Consider the following 22,307-nt stretch of genomic DNA (forward strand, 5'->3'; position numbering starts at 1 on the left):
TTACGTTGTCAGTAATATACAAAACAATAAATAGGGTAAGATGATGTTCCAATCTGTAGGTTGAACTACTGAATAATTAAGAGTGTACACTGACAGATGAATTCTATCCAATACAGGATATGCAGATCAGTCCACCATGTTGTATAAGCATGAGACTCTACCTCATCATCATACAACTAAACAATGAAGACATCAGGGTCAGAAATGAAATTGCTTAAGGAACCTCTAAATAATTTTATTAGCAAAAATGAGAATTCAGGCAATAGAATTGACATTTTTGTAATGGAGTGATAGTCAAAAATAAAAGTATCATGAAATTCATGTGTACAGACATTTATGTAATTAACTCAGTTAAATTATACTCAATCGTATTCCAAGAGATGAAATTGTCCTGAAAATCCTTTATTACACATTTGTCAACAGAAAAGCAAAAGCAGAGAAATTCAAGCAATTATTGGAACCTGGAGCTTTATTCGAAGAATTACAAAACTACTTGTTTCTACTCAAACCAAAACATGACATAACAGCAGTTTTAATACTTTGTTGCCTCTTGACTAAACCTGCAGTGCCTCACACAATTTCCTTTATAAAACACGTGACTCCATGTTGTATTTGGTTCAGACACCATTATTAGCAAATGTACTCTTCTGGAAGCATTTGTTATTCCACACTCATGCAGGGTATATACATTTGCCAAAAAAAGCACAATGCCTATTATGTCATATTTATCAAGAAACAAACCAAAACTTCTGTAAGCATTGGGAATCTGACATCTAAAATTGCTAACTACGTTAAAGCATAGCACCCAAAAGACAAAATTTACTAAAAAAAGGAACAATTTTTAACAACAGGATCATCAGCAAACTAGCAATAGAATCCCAGTCAGACAATAACCTTAAGTCACAAGAATGAGTTATTAAAATTATTTACAGTAAATTTTGTTTAAATGCACAAAGTTTTGTCAAAGAGTTGCTTAAATTCACTTGTTTACAAGCTTACAATAGGATAACTCGAAGGGGACTGACTTTTTGGGAACTTGTTCAATTCTGAGTACATATAGATAATTTTTTTAAAGTACTGTGGTCAAGTAAATGTGCATTTTGTTAGCAAATTTTGACAATTTGCATGGATCATTGGTAACTAATACAAGTTGGTTTTATCGTTCAGAAATGAATACTACACAGTGTAGTATAATTTTAGGTTATTCAATAGAAACAATATTTTAATACAAAATTCCTTTCGCGCACTCTTATTCCTATTTGTGTAAAGTAACCAAACTAACTCCTAAAAAAATAAAAACTTGAAATTAGTTTTAATGGAAACAAACTGTAACGATTCTGCAAGACTAATATTAAATATTAATATAATGTTCCTAGTTTCAGAACATTTCTCACCAAGCCAGAAGTTTAATTTTTTTTGCTCGACTTTAATTCAAACTTTTGCTTTAAAGGAAACATTCTTAAACCAGGGAATTTCTTTAGCCAGAAGATGGTGTATCTATGGAATTCATTTCCCCGGATGGCAGTTGAGACAAAAGCCAAATTTAAAGAAGAGGCCAATAGGTTCTTGATTGGTAAGGGTATCAAAGGTTATGGAGAGAAGACAAAATAATGGGGCTGAGAGAAAATAAACCAAATGTCAGAACAGATTTGATGAGCCAGATAGCCAAATTCTGCACCTCTATCTTGTGGTCCAATTTGATAAATTTGTTAAAAATCAACTTTGTAAGATGTGTATTTTGGTGAAAAGTCAAAGTTGTAAAGTGACTGATATGTTAGTCAATAAATAATTCCCTCAGTAATTGCAGCATGAATTAGACACTGCAAAAACAAAACTGTTGATTGATTTGTATTGATTTATGTGCATTTTATTTTAAGCTCATCTAAATAAATCGTTTACTAGAACCAAAATTTTATAACTTGCTGAAGACTGAAATTGGCTTCTCAACTTGCAGCAACCCTCAACCTCAATGTTATAAAAACAAAAGATTGACATTAGTTCAAATCAAAGGAAATATAATCTTTAACAGTTGCAGAGAATTTTGCTCCACAAAATTACCAGAATTTCTACCATTTTTATAGCTCAAAAATCTCACCATCTCAGCACTTTCTTTACCCTTTAACACCAATGCCATGCAAGCTTTGTTATTGTACAAATATGCTGGAACAAATGAATATTAGATATTTCTTCTGCAGATTTTAGTAATCACATAATTGATACTTGCCAAGCTGTTTTCTTTACTGCAACAATAAAACTTGACATTTGCCAGATATTTTCAAATTACTACCTTACAAAATCAACCAACTTCCTTAAAGTAACCCAGATATGGTACTTGACCCAAAGCAGTTCCTGGAATAACTCAAGAACTCATATTCTAACAATAACTTAGAAATCCATCAATTCAATACCCTTGAAAGTTGACTGTCCCTATCCTGAGAACTTACTTATTTAACAAATCGTTACTGCAAACAAAATCACTGTTGCCAATCTATTCATGCATGTCTGTACATTACAAAATTAAGACATCTAAACATTAAAAATAATAACCAATAAAATCAGGATGCTAAAAGAATTTGCAGCTAATAGGTTAGGTGTTACAGACTATCATAAGTAGAATCACTGGTCAGTTATTTCTTTGATCTCCACTTCAGGGCTTTGTTCTCTTTTGGATTTCCGGTAATCTTCAGCTTGCTTGTTCAAGATTTTCTTTAAAAATAAAGAACATTAATGAGGCAATGTCATCATTGTTTTAGGAAGAGTCTTTAGACCCCCCCCCCCCATCACAATATAATGACCTGAGCTTAAGAAGATTGTTATTGGGGTTGAAGTCTGAAAAAAACAATTGTATTCTTTATATATTCACAGTGTACTTCAAATTTCATCATTTTACTCAAATCAATCTGGATTTATCTCTTTAAATTGTAAAAGTTACTGTCAAACTCAGCATAGTTGCATTGAATGGCATCATACTTTTAAAATTTAATTCAGCTTTATCCCATCACATGGATTCTCAATGTCCAGATACTTAAAATATGATTTATTTCACAGTTGTATGAAGTTAATAGAATCACAAATCAGCTCTTCAAATATACATTTTCTACCTAGGTATATTCCAGCCTTCATGATTAGACATTAAATTCAGTAATTACAGATGACTATCCTTTCTAGCTTGGATCAGGAACTGGCCAGTGTATCACAATGGCGATGTTAACTCATCTTTTCTCTCCACAAATGCCATCTGCCCCACTGAATATTTCTAGCAATGGTTCCATTTTGTATCTCAGTTCCAGTACTGTTTCTTTTCTTTTGCCTACATACACATCTTTGTTTCTGCATTCACCGGCTAGAAAGGCTGCAATTACTAAACCTTAAATCACCATTTTCAATCAGCATAAACAATACTTTCTTGGTTTCTACCCAGTTATAGATTCATTTTGTTCCCCCCAAACTCCTTCAACTGTACAACATAGGAAACCAACTTGTTTTACTTAATCTTTCATCAAAATGAGGAAAGATCAATCTGAAATGTTTACCATCTAGCTTTCCACAGAGCTTACCTGACCTGTCAAATATTTCAAGAAATTTTTATTGCTTTCAATTCCAGTATTTGCCCCTTTTAAAATCCCATTTTAAATCTGAGCTGCAAAGGACACATTAGCCATGTCATTTGTCCATAAATTCCAGCATTTATAGTAGTTTGCCTTTTGTCAATCTCAATATACACTTTATGGACATCAGAATAGTCATGCCAGGGAATATTGAAGAATATTTCCTGCCATTCTGTCTAGCAACTGTTCATTAACTGTCTGCACTTCAACCAGTCCATGTTGTTCTTTGCTGAGAACCTTTGCCACTCTTTGATAGATATTTAAAATATTCACAAGCATCATCTGTTTCAAAAAAATCAAGTTAACCAAATAAGATCTGTTTTTAAATCAATCCATGCCAATGCCAAGAAAATAGTTGAATATTTAAAATATTTTCTCCGGAGACCTCCCCTACCAGTAACATCAGACCAAACTGTAATTCACCAATTTTGGTTCTTTCTTTCTTTCCTCACCAGTAGAGAATACAAACTGTCAGAAAGCCCTTCCCATACAACTATACATCCATCCCACTCAATATTGTCAGCATCCCTTATTTTCTTGCGAGACTGAAGAACGACAAAGTGCAGTCATTTTGATTCTAAACCATGATCTGTCTTCCAAGGCTTTCATCAACTCCCCCTCCTTACTTCCATCCCCACTGATATTTATTTATAAATAATTATTTTTGTTTTTCATTCTTTATGCCAGTTGTCTATCGGTATATCTTCTGCCTCTTAATTTTAGGGAAACACCTCAATTTTGTTTTTGTACTCACATTGGTTCTCTTTTGCCATATAAACCTCACATTTAGCATGTTACACATCAATCCAAAGAGATTGATGCAGAGAGCCTTTCTTATTCCTTCCCCCCTCCCCAGAAGCGAAATAGTTTTATTAGTACCTAAACTATTTGTCCTTTAAGATCTTCCCTATTAGTCAAAGATTGGTTGAAAAAATTTTGACAAATGTAACAAGGCTACAACCTTTATTTTCAACTCATTACCCCTTTGTGTATTTTATGAATAAATGTCATCCTTTATTATACTAAACCCACAATGACTACCATTATACAATAAATCCAAAAAATGTTATCCAATTGCATCCCTAATCTAAATACAACAGCATTTCCTTCAATTGCTTGAAAGATACTGAAGACTCTTTAATGTTTTAAACCGGGGTTCGGCAACCCGCGGCTCCGGAGCCACATGTGGCTCTTTTACGTCTGTGCTGCGGCTCCCTGTTGCTTTGGGAAATAATTGGTCAGTATTTAATTAAAATGTATTTTATATTGGTTTGTTAGTTTTTGAAATGTAATTCTAAATTTGAAGATTATGGTGATCTTGTACAATCTAAATAAGACGTTGTGGCGACCCATTTCCTGACACATCCAAACCAGCTCACAATTAGCCAGCGTTCAGGCTAAGGGAGATAGCCTACGGGGGTTTGTGAGTACGTGTCTTTTGCAGCATCCGCGCCCATGGGGGGCGGGTTGAGGGAGGCTTAAAAGCAAGGCTGTTTAGTTCGAATAAAGCTATCTTTGACTGCAGTTTACTGACTGCGTGTAGCACACCGCTACAACGTGTTTTTATCGCTGGCTGTCCAGAGGGGAGGTGCTGAAACGCTTTGTCGCGTGTCTGGAAGAAGTGAAAACTTTCCTGGGCAGCAAAGGGCTCACCTTTCCTGAGCTGGAACAGCCAGAGTGGCTAGAAAAGCTACACTTCATGGTAGACATGACAGCGCACCTGAACACGCTGAACACAGCTCTTCAGGGGTAAGGACGTACAGCCCTGCACATGTTGGGAGGATGTTTTGGCATTCGAGTGCAAGTTGACAGTGCTTGCCAGAGATTTACAGAAAGGCACATTGTCTCACTTCCCCAATTTGAGAGAGTTCAAACAAGGTCACGACATGATAAATTCGGAGCATTTACATTCTGCAATCATCGCAATGCAAACATCGTTTGGGAAACGCTTCTGTGAGTTCAGAGAGGAAAAAAACACATTATCCTTCCCGGTCACTCCCCTAAGCATCGATCCATCCCTACCGAATACGACTGCATTGTCAGGTGTAAGTCAACCTGACCAAGTATGATAAATATTTTAATTGCCTATTATTTTACGTATATTCATATGTTTTCATTGTTCAGTGAAATAGTCCTTTTATTTTTCAGGTTGACAGCTGGCTGACGTTATTTTTGGTTTGCTGCTGGCGGCAAATTTAAGTTTAGTGTTTTTCATAAATACAAGAAGGACTCAACTAGACGTTGAGTATTTTACTTAAAAGTAACCTTCAACCCAACGTCTTATTTTCGGAGTTCAAAATGTTTTTGTTGCATGCAGAAATGTAATTTCGTTTTCTCTGCAGGAGCTCATCAATTTCATAAATGCAACACATTATAGTTTGTTTATACATAGCATAAAGGCAAAACAAAACGTTGTATGCAGTGTTATTTCATTTTAAATGTCAAACGGGTTTTGCGGCTCCCAGTGTTTTCTTTTCTGTGGGAAACGGGTCCAAGTGGCTCTTTCAGTGGTAAAGGTTGCTGACCCCTGTTTTAAACCTTTTGTTCTTCTACAATGTTTTTATATCTTTTGTCCCTTGCCAGTATTCCTTTAGCTCTTGCTACTGAACACCTGACATTAGACTTCAAAAATACACCATTGCTAATTAACACCTTTGAGGACAATATTAAATCATTTTCTCTGCTTCTAGTTCCCACATGGCCCACTAATCTTGGCTACTCCCCATCATTGTTCTTATGGTAGAGAGGCAACAAATTACATGATTCATGTTGGCAATGGCAGATATTCATTTCCCATCTCCACATGATAACCACTTAGGGGAATTCCATGGGCAAAGGACAGATACACAACCAAGTATTTGTGTCTTAGACAATTGCCTTTATCCTTATATACTCTTTTGTTCCATATTGTTACAAGTTATGCCTTCTGTCACTGTATATCATTCATCAGAGTATTTCTGTGTAGTCTATGGTCTGAGTAAGCAAATACCACACCAACAACAGCCCCCTCCCAAACTCAAGACAAAGCTTTAATTGTCTGATCCAACAAATTCAAAGAAATACAAGTTTAAAAAGGCAATCCACATACATTTTTAAGATTAAAAAACCTATAAAGTTTGAATGTTAATCAAGTTGATAAGTAAATATTAGGTTTTTGCCTAAAAATGTGTGTATAAGGATATTACAGAGCTGGATGGTTACATAACTTATTCCTTTTAATCCAAGCTATAATTCAAATAAGACTAGCACATATGAAGTAAAGGAAGATGATGGCTTAAGCTGGTTTCCGTGGACAATCTGTTGATTCTTTTCCTGGTCACTTAAATTTTGGGTTAGAACCATAGAACACTACAGCACAGTACAGGCCCTCAGCCCTCCATGTTGTGCTGACCCATATAATACTTTAAAAAAAAGTACTACACCCACACTACCCCATAACCCTCCATTTTTCTTTCATCCATGTGCCTGTCCAAGAGGCTCTTAAATACCCCTAATGTTTTAGCCTCCACCACCATCCCTGGCAAGTCATTCCAGGCACTCACAACCCTCTGTGTAAAAAAAACTTACCCCTGATGTCTCCCCTAAACTTCCCTCCCTTAATTTTGTACATATGCCCTCTGGTGTTTGCTATTGGTGCCCTGGGAAATGGGTACTGACTATCCACCCTATCTATGCCTCTCATAATCGTGTAGACCTCTATCAAGTCCCCTCTCATTCTTCTACGCTCCAAAGAGAAAAGTCCCAGCTCTGCTAACCTTGCTTCATATGACTTGTTCTCCAAACCAGGCAACACCCTGGTAAATCTCCTCTGCACCATAGCTTCCAGAGGTGACCAGAATTGAACACAATACTCTAAGTGCGGTCTCACCAGAGATCTGTAGAGCTGCAACATGACCTCTCTACTCTTGAACTCAATCCCTGTTCATGAAGCCTAGCATCCCATAGGCCTTCTTAACTACCCTATCAACCTGTGCAGCGACCTTGAGGGATGTATGGATTTGAACCCCAAGGTCCCTTTGTTCATCCACACTCTTAAGTAAATGACCATTAATCTGTCTTCTGGTTTGTCCTTCCAAAATGCATCACCTCACACTTATCCAGATTGAACTCCATCTGCCATTTTTCTGCCCAACTCTGCAGCCTGTCTATATCCTCTTGTAACCTTCGACAACCTACAGCTCCATCCACAACTCCTCCAATCTAGGTGTCATCTGCAAACTTACTCACCCATCCTTCCGCCTCTACTTCCAGGTCATTTATAAAAAATCACAAATAGCAGGGGTCGCAGGACAGATCCCTGCAGCTCTCCACTAGTCATCGACCTCCAGGCAGAATACTTTCCTTCCACAACTACCCTCTGCTTTCTGCCTTTAAGCCAATTTTTTATCCAAGCAGCCAAGGTTCCACTTATCCCATGCCTCATGACTTTCTGGATGAGTCTCTCATGAGGGACCTTGCCAAATGCTTTGCTAAAGTCCATGTAGACCACATTCACTGCCCTACCCTCATCAATTTCTTTTGTTACCTCTTCAAAAAATGTAATTAGGCTCGTGTGGCACGACCTTCCCTTCATAAACCCATGTTGACCATGAGTAGACTGTACTTCTCCATATGCTCGTAGATCCTATCCTTAAGAATCTTTTCCAGTAGTTTGCACACCACCGACATAAGACTCACTGGTCTATAGTTCCCAGGTTTCTCCCTATTACCTTTTTTTAAACAAGGGAACTATATTTACCATTCTCCAGTCCTCCGGCACTTCCCCTGCAGCCAAAGAGGATTCAAAGATCATAGCTAATGCTCCTGCAATCTCTTCTCTCTAATCCCACAACAACCTGGGGTGTATCATATCCAGCCCTGGGGATTTATCAATGTTAAGATGATCCAGCACTACTTCTTCCTTAATCTCCACGCTGTCCAGCACACAGGCCCGCTCTACTTCGACCTCATTCTGATCAAGATCCTTTTCACTTGTGAATACTGAAGCAAAGTACTCATTTAGAATTTCCCCAACCTCCTCCACGTCCAGGCATGCGACCCTCTTTATCCTTTTAGCGGTCCTACCTTCGTTCTCATCAGCCTCCTGTTCTTTACATACGTATAGAACTCCTTGGGGTTCTCCTTAATCCTACAAACCAAGGCCTTCTCATGCCCCCTTCGAGCTCTCCTAAGTCCTTTCTTTAGCTCCTTCCTGGCTACCCTATATTTCTCATAAGCCCCTCCTACTTCCTGCTTCTTATATCTAACAAATGCTTCCTTTTCCCTCTTGACAAGTTGCCTCACATGTTTCGTCAGCCACAGTTCCCTTTTCCTACCATTTTTTCCTTGCCTCAGTGGGACAAACCTATCCTGAACCCAGCTCAAGTGGTCCCTAAACTTCTCCCACATTACTTCTATGCTTTCCCCTTTGAACATCTGTTTCCAATTTACTGTCGCTAGTTCCGGCCTCATCCTTTCAAAGTTAGTCCTTCCCCAGTTAAGCACTTTACCATTTTGTCTGATTTTATTCCTCTCCATAGCTATGCTGAAGCTAAGGGAGCTGTGGTCACTCTCACCAAAATGTCCCCCCACCAAGAGGTCTGTCACCTGACCAGGTTCATTACCCAGAACTAGATCCAGTATAGCCTCTCCTCTCGTCAGCCGGTTCACATACTGTGTCAGGAATCCCTCTTGAACAGACCTGACAAATTCAGCCCCATCCATCCCCCTTGCACTCAGGAGGTGCCAGTCAATATGAGGGAAGATGAAATCACCCATAACTACTACCCTGTATTTCCTGCCCCATTCTAAAATCTGCCTGCTTATCTGCTCCTCGGTCCCGAGGGTTATTTGGGGGCTATAGACTGCTCCCAGCACAGTGACTGATCCCTTCCTATTTCTGACTTCCACCACGGACACTCCTTCTGCAGCATCCTCCCTTTCTATAGCCGTGATACTATCCCTGACCAGCAATGCCACTCCCCCCCTTTTCTACCTCCCATCCTATTCTTTTTAGAACCCCGGGACCTGCATCATCCAATCCTGCCCTTCGTCCAACCAGGTTTCAGTAACGGCCACAACATCGTAGTTCCACGTACTAATCCACGCTCTAAGTTCTTCCTCCTTGTCCCTAATACTCCTAATATTGAAATAGACACATTTCTACCCCTTTAACTGACTATAATTATGTTCTGTCCCCTGCCTGTCCTTCCTCATCAACTCAGAACTCTTAGCATCATGCCCTTGTCCTTCTACCTTAATCCCTGCAGTCACATTCTGATTCCCCCCCACCCCCCGGCCAAACTAGTTTAAACCCTCCCCAACCGCTCTATCAAAACTGCCTGCCAGGATATTGGTACCCCTGGGATTCAAGTGCAACCTGTCCTTTTTGTACAGAAATCTGAATCCCTGCACCGGCTCCAATCCCTCAGCCACACATTTATCCTCCACCTCATTCTATTCCTTTTCTCACTGTCACGTGGCACAGGCAGTAATCCCGAGATTACTACTTTTGGGGTCCTGCTTTTCATCTTCCTTCCTAACTCCCTGTAGTCTTCTTTCAGGACCTCTTCCTTTTTCCTACCTATGTCATAGGTACCAATATGTACCACGACCTCTGGCTGTTCTCCCTCCCGTCGCAGGATATCTTGGACTCGATCAGAAACATCTGAGACCATGGCACCTGGGAGGCAAACTACCATCTGAGTTTCTTTCCTGCGTCCACAGAATCGCCTGTCTGAACCCCTGACTATAGAGTCCCCTATCACTACTGCCTTCCTCTTCCCTTCCCTACCCTTCTGAGCCACAGGGCCAGACTCTGTGCCAGAGGCACGGCCACTGTCGCTTCCCTCAGGTAGGCTGTCCCCTCCAACAGTACTCAAACAGGAGTACTTATTGTCAAGAGGTATAGCCACAGGGGTACTCTCTAGTACCTGACTCTTCCCCTTCCCTCTCCTGACTGTGACCCATTTCTCTGTCCCCTGTTGCCCCCGGAGTGACCACCTGTCAGTAACTCCTCTCTATCACCTCACTCTCCCTGACCAGACGAAAGTCATCGAGCTGCAGCTCCAGTTCCCTAACACGGTTCCTTAGGAGTTGCATCTCGATGCACCGGTTGCAGATGTGGCCGTCCGGGATGCCAGGAAACTCCAGGACCTCCTACATCTGACATCGACCATAAAAAACTGGCCTCACCTCATCCCGTTACCGCCAAAGCCCTTTCACTCTGCTGCCTACTGGATATGGCTGCCTTCTTTTTAAACTGTTCGCGCTCAACTGGCTGACATCACACACCTGCGCAATCTGGCCTCTCTCTTCCCCCGAGAACTCAAAACGTCTTCCCGCTGGAAACCCTCAGGTGCTTTCCCACTGCCTTCTTGTTCCGAATCAAAAAAGTTATTAAGACAATGAACACAGTGAATCAATAGATATTCAATTGCTTGAACAGTGTGAAGAACAAGGAAACACACAAAACATCCAACAACCACCCAAGATTACAGGCACCAGAATGCTCACCTTCAGCTTCTGATAATGAGGCAGGCTGCTACAGTGGGTTTTCTTTGCCACTTCCTCCTTTGTGTAAAAGAGGCAGCAGAGTGTGCAATAGTATCCAGTCTTTGGAACCACATAGTCTAGTCCTGTAATTAAAAAGAGGCAGCTTATTACAGCTTTTAAATCAGCAATGAACAAACTACCCAGGCAAGTGGAGACCAGATCATCTCACACCTGAAAATGTGCCTTTCAAGGGAGCAAAAAAGGAAGGGAAAAACAACAGTACAGGATCTTCAGCCACCAAATCTATAGCATTTCAGTGGAGTTTTTGGATAACAGCTATAAATGCCAGTAATATTTACATTTTGCAGGAAAATAATTAGATTAAGAGACCACTGCTTCAGTTCAGCCAGAATGCACTAATTTGCAAATGGACCAGTATTGAAATGCGTGTGAATATACTATGAATGTCGCACTTGAGTAAATATAGTATATTTGCAAACTGCTTTAATTAAGTTAATGAACATATGAGTGTGACAAGCACCATAAAAAATATTAAAGTATAGCAGTCCTGCATTTTTTTCCAAAGAAAACCCTTCTTACCTACAGGGTTGTTGGGCTGATATGGTCCAAGTCGATACTCATCTGGAGTAGGAGATCGTGATCGAGCACGCTTGCTTTCCGGTTCTGCACAAGTTGAGATTGTCTCTCCCTGCATTTCACTCTTTTCATCTGATTCCATCTTACTGTCAATCAGCTCATTTCCATCTTCACTACCATCTTTTTGGTCACTTTCTGTTCTTTTAGTTTTGATGCTCTTTCCCCTCTTTTGACCATGTTTTACTTTAGGTTTCTCTACATCCTCTTCTTTTTGCTCAGTGGTGTCCTCTGATTTCTCTGTTAAAATGCTTACATTGGCTTCATCAGTTTCCAGTTTACTACTCTCTGCACAAGGTGTCAGATCTTCCAGATCCAGATTTCCAGCTTCCACATCACCAACTTCATCCACAGTTACAAATTCATCTATGTTTTCAGGAAAGTATTCTTGCTTCGGCTCCTAGAGAAAATCAAATGTTATGAAATATTTTGAACTTCTGCTCCAGTTACTCTCAAACACAACTTTAATGGTCACAAGCACACCTAATCTTCTAAAAGATAATGCTCCTATTCTGGGAGACCTCCAGTCTCCTGGATAACCACATCCACAACAGGCTGTCAGAGCTGTAGCTCCTCAAAGAACGTGTTAAGAAACTCAAGCTACAACTCATTGACTTTTAACTCATATGGGAAACTGAGGAGACAGACAAGACAGGGAAAGGAAAAGGGCAGCCAGTGCAGAATACTCCTGTGGCTATCCCATCAATAACAAGGATCCAGTTTTGGATACTGGGTGGGGAAGGATAACCAGGTCATTAGCACAAAGTCTGGCACTGTGCCCCAGAATGGGCTGGGGGAGAAGAGGACTGCAGTTGTGATAGGGGATTTAACAGAGGAGCAGATACGATATGCTGGACGTGATAAAGAGACCTGGAAGGATCCAGGTTCAGGGACATCTCAGTTCAGGTCTGCAACGTTCTAAAGGGGGAGGTGAGCTGCCAGAAGACTTGGTACATATTGACATGATGACATAGTTAGGGAAAGGGAGGATGTCCTGCAGAGAGAACTTGGGGAACTAGGTAGAAAGCTCAAAAGCACAAAAGCAGTACCTCTAGGTAGTGATCCCTTAATTGCTGCCCGTGCCACATGCCAATGAGGGTAAGAATAGGATGATTTGGCAGATGAATGCGTGGCTGAGGAACGGGTGCAAGGAGGCAGGGTTTCAGATTATTGTATCATTGGGATCTCTTTTGGGGAACATATGACATGTGCAAAAGGGACAGGTCATACCTGAACCTGAGGAGGACCAATATATTGGTGGGCAGGTTTACGAGAACAGTAAGAGAAGGATTAAACAAATTTGGCGAGCAGATAGAAAACTGAGTGATAGAGAGGAGGGTGTGACATTTGGTATACGAAGGTAGTGTGGAGAGAGACTATTAGGAAGGATAAGCAGATGGTAGGACAAAATTGCAGCCAGTGGGATGAGGGGACAAAAGTCAAAAAGGTTTGCGAATACAGGACTGAAGGTGTTATATTTGAATGCATGCAGTATATTGAATAACATAGATGATCTTGCAGTGCAGTTAAGATTGGCAGGTATAATGTGGGCAACACTGAGCCGTGGCTGATGGAAGATTATAGTTGGGAGCTTAACATCCAAGGATACACATCATATCCAAAGGACAGGCAGCTAGGCAGAAGGGCTGGCATGACTCTGTTGGTAAAACATGAAATGAAATCCATAGGAAGAGGTGACAAAGGATTGGAAAAGGTAGATTTGTTGCAGGTACACTTAAGAAACCGCAAGGGTGGAAATACTCTGATGGGAGTTATATACGGGTTTCCAAACAAGGCCAGGATGTGGGCTACAATTTACAATGGGAAAAAGAAAATGTCAAAAGGGCAATGTTACAATAGACATGGGTGATTTCAATATGCTGGTATATTGTAAAAATCAGGTTGGTGCTGATTTTGGATCTCAGGAGAGAATTTATAGAATACCTATAAGATGGCTTTTTAAAGTGCAGTTTGTGGTTGAGTGCACTAGGGGATCAGATATTCAGGACTGGGCATTGTGTAATGAAGCAGATTTGATTAGGCAGCTCTAGGTAAAAGAACTCTTAGAAGACAGTGATAGTAATATGATAGAATTCACTCTGCGATTTGAGAAGGAGAAGCTAAAGTCAGATGTATCAGTCTAACAGTGGAGTAAACAGGGAATTACAAAAGCATGCGAGGGGCTGGCCTAAGTTGATTGCAAGTGGACACTAGCAGGGATAATTGCAGAACAGCAATGGCTAGAGTTTCCAGTAGCAATTCAGTAGGCACAGGATAGATACAACACAGTATTTTAAACAAAGGATAATGCAACTGCAGCTGACAAGGGAAATCCACGCCACCATGAAGGCAAAAGAGTGGGCATATAATAAGAGTAAAAAATTAGTGGGAAGTTAGAAGATTAGGAAGTTTTTAAATACCAACAGAAGGCAACTTAAAAACCCATAAAGAAAGAAGAGCTGAAATATGACAATAAGGTAGTTGCAGGACTTAAGACAGATTATGAGAATGAGCATAGAAGTTACAAACAGAATACAGTGTCGGGAAGTGTATGGTCATGTACTTTGGTAGAAGAAAAAAGCATAGCAGACTATTTTGTAAACAGTGAGAAAATTCAAACGTTTGTCTGCTGAACATCAGGCAGGGTTCAAAGGAGGTTCACAAAAATGATTCTGGGATTGAAAGTCCTGTCATATGAAGAACATTTGTTGGCTGTGGGCCTGTACTCGCTGTAGTTTAGAAGAATGAAGGGGAATCTCATTGAAACCTATTGAGCATTGAAAGGCCTAGATAGAGTGGATGTGGAGAGCATGTTTCCTATAGTGGGAGAGTCTAGGATCAGAGGGTACAACATCAGAATAGAAGCACTTCCATTTAGAATGGAGATGAAGAATTTCTTTAGACTGAAGGTGGTGAATCTGTGGAACTTGTTAAGAGACATAGGCCAGGTCATTTGAGCATATTTAAGGCAAAGGTTGATAGGTTCTTAATTAATCAGGGCGTGAAAGGATACAGGGAAGACGCAGGAGCATGGGGTTGAGAGAGAAATGGATCAGCAATGATCAAAACGTGAAGCAGGCTCAAAAGGCTGAATAACCTTATTCTTATGTCATGGTCTAAGATTTCTATATGTAACCCACTCCTGCTTAAACAGTTTTCCTCAATTATCAAAATCTTTTGCCAGTTAACATTTCCTTTCCAAACGACAAGTTAAAATGCAACAGGTCAGAAAGTATCTATGAGGGGAAGGGAAAAGTCACCAGTTTGGGCAAGACCCTTCATAGGGACTGGAAAGTGGCTGAAGCCATAATAAAAAGGCAGGGAGGGAGGTGATTAGTGGAAGACAATGATATGAGTAGCTAGGAGTTGACGGGTGGAAGAGGTAAAGGGCTGAACAAGGATCTGATGGGAGAGGACAGTAAACCATAAAATTAAGGGAAGGAGGTGGGGAACCAGAGGGAGTTGATAAGCAAGACATGAGGCAATGCAAGATGTGAAAGGGTCACCAGAACATGAGAAAGCAGAAGGATGGGAACAAGGAATACAGAGGAAGGAGTTAATGAAAATTAGCAAAATCAATATTGATGCACCCCTGCTAAGCCTCCCTGCCACACAGCAATGTATAGTTGAACCTGAGGAAGCAGCAACAATCCCTATGTAATTGAGTAAAGTCCACATGTCTGACACTAACCATGCATATCAAACCGTTGGAGATAAATCATATCCAGTTGAAATGACCAAATAACAGCTACCAAGTGGGCCATGGACTCTCATCCTAACAAGCATCCAACTTGCCTCACTACAAATGTTTATTAGTGGTTCTTCCACTACTTAACCCTGCAAATAGCCAAAGTGCGATACAGTCAGCCCTCCTTATCCACAAGGGATTGGTTCCGGGACCCCTTGCAGATACCAAAAAATGCGGATGCTCAAGTCCCTTATTCAACCTGTCTTAATGCGGTGGATCTTAGGACCCGGTGGTAGAGCTCTGAATCTGCAGTGCTCCTGTTCACAAAAATAATCATGATCATGATTGAAAATAAAGTGGAAATAATAAAGTGATTAGAAAGAGTTGAAACGCCATTGGTCACTGGAAAAGCACTAGGCTACAGTCCATCAACAATTGGAACAATTTTAAAGGATAAAGTGAGAAAGGACCTGCCCCAATGAAAGCTGCAATTATTACTAAGGAACGCAGTGGTTTAATTATTGGGTTTTGGGGTTTTGATCCTCCACATCAACCAGCATGGTGGAGAGTGCACTCGGGAGTGGTCTGTCATTGGATTGAAGTCAGGAACTTCCATTCCCAAGCCTGGTGCTGAAATATACGTTCTTAAGCGTGTTATATGCACAGAAAGGTAAAATATATACTATATACTAAGCCATACGTTTGACTAACTGATGCTAAATAATACTGGATGTACCTGTTCCGACTTACTTAGTAAAAGAACTCCTGATTTTTTTCAATCCCAATCCACAGTAATCCACGTACATCCTCCCGTATACTTTAAATCATCTCTAGACTATTTATAATACCTAATACAGTGTAAATACTATATAAAATAGTTGTTATACTGTATTGTTTAGGGAATAATGACAAAAAAAAGTCTGTACATGCTCAATCAACAAGCGCTGGAATAACACTTCTCAGTTTTCGTGATTGGCTGAATTCGCGGATAAGGAGGGCTGACTATACCTCCATTTACCTCCTCCCTCACCTCCATTCACGGCCCTAAACACTCCTACTACTTGAGGCAACACTTTACCTCTGCATTGGTGAGACACGTCATAAATTGGGGGACCACTTTGTCAAGTACCTATATTCCATCTGCCAAAAACAGAATTTCCTCATAGCCAACCATTTTAATTCTGGTTCCCATTCCAACATGTCAGCCCATGGCCTCATCTTGTGCCACTCTCAAGGTGGAAGACCAATACCTCAAATTACATCTGGGAAGCCTCCAACCTGATGGCATGAATATTGATTTCTCCTTACAGTATAAAATCCCCCCCCCCCCTTCTATTCCCCACTCCAGCCTCTTGCCTCTTCTCACCTCCCTATCTCCTCCCCCTGGTGCCCCTCCTTCTTCATTCTCTCTTTATCTATTTTCCTCTATCAGATTCTTTCTTCTCCAGCCCTTTATCTTTCTCACCAATCACCTTCTAGCTATCCTCCTTCCCCTCCCCCACCTTTTTTATTCCGGCATCTTCCCCTTCCTTTCCAATTGTGAAAGAGGGTCTAGGTCCGAAATGTCAACCATTTATTCGTTTCCACAGATGCTGCCTGACCTGCTAAGTTTCCCCAGCACACGTTTTAGTTGCTTTCTTTTGATGTTGCCTCAATACTTTGATGGCTTTCCTCCTTCCCAGAATCCCCACACCCTCCATGCCTGGAATCCCACTAACATCAAATAGATGATCACATGTTGATGTGGCTTTCAGTGTTAAAGGCTCCAGTCACAAAGTTTTAAGGTTCAAACACACAAAACTGAGGCTTCTAGGTAAACAGGTCCAAATTGATTCACCTGTCAAATCATGGCTCTGTACTTCCCAGTAGCTTTTAGCCTCACTTTTGGCTGAGCTCAATTCCACTATTATCACCTTACAGTACCCTCAACCAAAGGGGAAAAAAAACTTATTTTAGCTGAAATCAGTTTGCCACTACTCTTTTTGAACATGAATCACATAACTGAAAATGGTGGAGTAAAGGAAATTAGGTATACACATGAGATTGCAGAGATACAAGGGGAAAAGAGATAAGGGCTAAGCTCTTGAGGGATATCAGCACGAAACTTTTATTCAAATATGAAAGCAACATACTTTCATTATAGCATAAATATTGTTTGATTGTGAAAACGTAACACATTTTTCATCAGTTGTTAAAAAAAATAATTGACAGCTAGAATAAAATTAGGTACTCAAGTTTGGGAATACTGTTAACAATTTGGTTTTGAGGTAAGTACAAAGGAAATTGAAGAAACGCTAGGAACAATTTTTTAATCCATCTTAGACACGGGATGACGATGGAGCACTGGAGGATTCCAAGATTTACTTGGAAGGGAAGATGATCGCAAGTAACATTTTGATCAGAATAAATGACCCTTTTCAAGTATGTTAAGGGAAAAAAAAAATCAAGAATCAGATCCACAAGTCTCTGAAGGTAGCTAAACAAAAGCTTGTGGGGTCCTTGATATTAACTGAATGCAATACAAAAGTAAAGTTTGCTAAACCTATTTAAACCTCTGGTCAGTCTCAATTTGAACAGTTTCAACTCAGGGACCAGTACTTGAGAAGAGCTACATCACTGCAATGGTATTCACATCTTTAAATATATGCCATCCACTTTAACAAAATGGCTCACCCACACAACCCAATAATAAATTTTCTGGTCTGTGGATAGGGTACATGGCCACTTCAAGAAACAATGCCTTGAACAGTGTGTAATTGTGGGGAAAACAAAACACAGGGCGTGGGAGGGAGGTGGTGAAGGAAAAATGGTATTACAAAAGCTGGTATTAGTACAGTGACACAAATGCCTTCTCTGAAATAATTTGTAAACAGTATCTGTTATGATAAAAATTGTAAAGCATATTATAAAGCACTTCAAATTACTAAGATGCCAAAATTGTATTTCTGTGTCTGACATATTGACAAAATATCAAGTAAAGGAGAAGAAACTCAAATCTACACCCATGACACATATCCAACATCTAATTAAGATAATTTTTTTTTAATACCTATAGTCTTATGTTTAGCTAGGGCACAAGTTGAAGATCTATGAAAGCATGAAGAAAGTGTATGAGAGGAAATGACAGAAGCAGGAGTAATGACTTAGGATTGTGCCTTAAAATGCTACTGCTAGTATTTGAGAGTGAACATCCGTAACATGGATTTCTTCTGAAGACGTTGTTTATCTTAATGATATCTTTACTTTAACCTTCACATTTTAAGTCAAAATTTGGTCTACGTCTCCCTACAATCTGAAAAGCAAATCTATCAGCAGCAGTCAGCTCTTTGTTAAATCAGAAAAATATATCAAGATACTTCACAGAAAGCAAAAGTCAAAGGCTGACAGGTGTTAACAAGTTGTTGATAAAAAAAAAGTAACTTCCACATATTTAAAACTTAAAATATACAGTCAAATAACTCAAGCAGGAAGCCAAATACCTGGGATGATGCTTGTTGATTTGTTTTGCTCCTTTGTACAGATGGCACCTGATTCAAAACAGAAAACACATGAGGAATAACAAATACAAAAAATAGGAGGCAGGCTCTACCATTCATCGTAACTATGGCTGATCTATCTCTGTTCCATTTTCTTGAACGTTTCCATAACTCTATCACTTTTAATATTCACCAATCTTGATTTCGCATAAATTTGCTGCTTGCTACAGCCTCCTGAATATACCACTCCAAAGACTAATCACTCACCAAAAGGAAAAGTTATGGTTCACTTCAATCCCAACTGGCCTACCTCCTACTCTGAGAATGTAATGTTTCTGGGCGCAATTAGGGGGAAAATTCTTCCTGCAATTTGTTTATCAAGTTCTATAAATGTAAGTTTCAACAAAAATTCCTTTCACTCAAGAACCTCTGAAAGACTAAGGGCCCCAAGTCCACCCAATCTCTTCTCGTGCAGAAAACTAGTCATTCCTAGATTTGGTCCAGAAAACTTCAAATAAAACTACAGTATATTTTTCATTTTTTTCCTAAGGTAAACTGACCAAAATTGAGGTAGTCTTATCTAGGCTTTGTGTATGACTTGGAAGACATCCTGTATTCCAATGGACAACACACCACATGCTTTTTTTTTCTAATCATTTACTACAACTTCATACCGGCATTCAATAACTTAAGCCCAGGGACATCTCAGCCTCCTCTGAACATTAATATCACCAATCTCTTTCTCCATTAAAAACACTGCACACAGTGCAGCAAAATGAATAGTCTCACATCTTTCCCCACAATGTGTTGCCCAGTCATTCCAGTTGTCTTACCCTGTAAAACTTCTCCTCTATATACAACCCCACCTTGTTTTATACTGTCAGCAAACATGCAAATGTGACATTTGGTCACCTCAGCCAAGTTATTCATGCAGATCATGAAATGCTGGGCCCTTGCATTAATCCTGGCTATATCCCACTGATCAGAGCCTAAGAGAATGATCCATTTACTCTTATTGATGCTTTATGGCTGATTATGAATTCTCAACCCACCTTAGTACATCACCACAAACACTGTGCTTTTTGACCATCCTCTTCTGTCCAACCTGAAAGGAAGCTTTCTGAAAATTTAAATATATTATATTCCACACGCGCCCTCTTAGTCAAAGAAACATGTCTAAACTTTTACCGTTTCAGCTGGTCCTGATGCATTTTGCACGCTTGTTGCCATGTCTGTTTTCGAATCTGATTCCACCAAGTCAGATCCTTCCATCTCATGTACCGTTTCCTTCAGTAAATCTTGATCAGCTTCATTATCTGATTCGCTAATGCAGAGCCCCTCAACCACACCTCCTTCATCAAGTTCCACATCGCTTTCAACAACTGTAATTGCTTCTTGTGAATCTTCCTTTTTTTCTTCAGATTTAATTTCCAGTTCACTATCTCCCTCAGAGTTATCCTTCTTGATTGCTTTTGAAGGTGAACCCTCTGAGGTTGCCTGCTCTCCTTTATCTCCATCATCTTTTGGAGAGCTCTTAGATTTGCTTGGTACTTTCTTCTTAAAAGGACTGCGGGAACGTCGTCTTCTTCTGGGAGCGAAGCAAATAATATAAAATAATAAGATTTAGCTCTGGTAAATCAAATCGATGGCAGACAGTCTATGGGCTAAAATAAACTGGCCCCAAACTCACATTAGTTGAAGTTTTTTCAGCATATGGGAAACAAAATTTGGTCCAAAATGTTTTTGAAGTTGATAAGGGAGAGGAAGTTAAATTCATATGCTCCATCTGACTTGCCTTCCCTCTTATGGACCTCTCTTCTCCAGATTCCATCCATTGCCCTCCCTCAAGTCCTGCTACTTCAGACTGAATTACTGTATTGCTTTATTTCTCTGTTCTAATAAAGGGTCTTTGATCCGAAACTTCAACTAGTTTCTCTCTCGTTACCCATGCTACAGACATTGCTTGCCTGGCTGAGTTCTTGGATTCTATTTCCATGGCAAACCTGGCCTGCCCCCATTGCCTGTGTCCAACACATCCTTCTCAGAGCTTCTCTGCAACTTAAAACCATTGCATTTCCTGTCATAACAACATCATCAGTTGAGGGGCTATGATAGACAGACCATGCTGGTATTGCCAGCTGTGTGCATATTCCAAGAATGAATAAATCAGAAGATACAATGCATAAAGAATGTGACTTTTCATTAATTGTCTCCAAGCCCTTGACCATTTATGGAAATAGGCACATTCCTTTCTATCTTTCAAAATAACCCAAAGAAAAGGGCCTAAGTGACTGTCAATTACATTATAATAATACGCATTAACTTTGAGCCTATTTACCTATCTGCTTTATCCTGGTCCTTCAACACTTCTTGAACCTTAATGCTTGGTTTCTGAAAGAAACAGTAAAAATTACTACAATATCAGGAATGCTATAGAAAACTCCTTGGTTCAAAGGATCATGGCTGTTTAAAGAGTCTCATGTTCCATACATACATACAAAGTTATATAGCTGACTATAAAGGACTAAGACCATTTACCCCTTGAGCCCACTTACTGCTTTTTCTCTAATTATTTTATTGTTTTACTAAAAAGACTTCATATTTTATTCTATGCCCAACTAGTAGAAATAGCAATATAGCAGATAAATATTTGAAAACTTCAAATGACTCATTAAATATCTCAATTCCAGGAAATTGAATGCTAACTTGTGGAATCTCTTAGGATAATTTAACCTTTACAAACGAAGGTAAAATCTATGCTGCATCCTTAGAAAGAAAAAACACCTTCTAAAGGAACATTGTTTAGAATTGCAACAAGGATTATCATGTGTACATTTCCATTTTCATTGATGACAAAGCAGCCAGTGAAAACAAGGGCAAAGAACTTTGAACACTTTAATAGCAAATAAAAAGATCTATTTTCCTTGGAAAAAGGATTCAAAGTACTCAGCAGAAAGATCTTTTATACCCAGAGGTTATTACCTGCAAAAGGTGTTCTCACCAGCAAACATTGTTCCCTTTGCCAAATTCAGAATGGAAATGGTCGATTGATACTTTATCTTTAAAAACCCCCCATCCCCTTGCCTCTGATATTCCAATGCCTCAGGAGAGGAAACTGCGGTACTTTTTTAAAAAACTTCTTTTCCCCTCCCACCATCCAGTAATCCAAACAAACGTTACACATGACAGTGATACACTTGTGCCTCTTAAAGATCAGCAAAGCAACTGCATTTGGTATTTAAGGCTGCCTCCTACACGCTGTAGAAGCAGAATAGAGATTGAGTGACTGCTTTGTAACCAGCCAAATCATCTCTTTTTTAATTAATGCAACATACACGTCAGTTATGATAAATCAATGTCCAATTGACTTGGTAGTGGAAAAAGCACATCATCTTACATGGTCTGAAC

The 22,307-nt window shown here is 39.7% G+C and overlaps 1 protein-coding gene across 5 annotated transcripts in view; it reads right to left on the reverse strand.

The window, feature by feature from the left end:
• Positions 1-381: 381 nt before the first annotated feature.
• The window catches only part of LOC132405343 (matrin-3-like), a 41,783-nt gene continuing 19,857 nt past the window's right edge, over positions 382-22,307 (reverse strand). For 4 of the 5 annotated variants that reach the window (XM_059990072.1, XM_059990074.1, XM_059990073.1 and 1 more), the window contains exons 11-16: positions 21,238-21,290; positions 20,088-20,487; positions 18,903-18,950; positions 11,682-12,135; positions 11,103-11,224; positions 382-2,706 (exon numbers count right to left, since the gene is read on the reverse strand). In XM_059990072.1, the coding sequence (XP_059846055.1) occupies positions 2,617-2,706; positions 11,103-11,224; positions 11,682-12,135; positions 18,903-18,950; positions 20,088-20,487; positions 21,238-21,290 (1,167 nt within the window). In that variant the 3' untranslated portion in view covers positions 382-2,616. The remainder of the gene's footprint in view (positions 2,707-11,102; positions 11,225-11,681; positions 12,136-18,902; positions 18,951-20,087; positions 20,488-21,237; positions 21,291-22,307) is intronic. The other variant, XM_059990075.1, reaches the window with a different exon arrangement.

Source organism: Hypanus sabinus, chromosome 15 (assembly GCF_030144855.1).
Source record: "Hypanus sabinus isolate sHypSab1 chromosome 15, sHypSab1.hap1, whole genome shotgun sequence".
Lineage (NCBI taxonomy): Eukaryota > Metazoa > Chordata > Chondrichthyes > Myliobatiformes > Dasyatidae > Hypanus > Hypanus sabinus.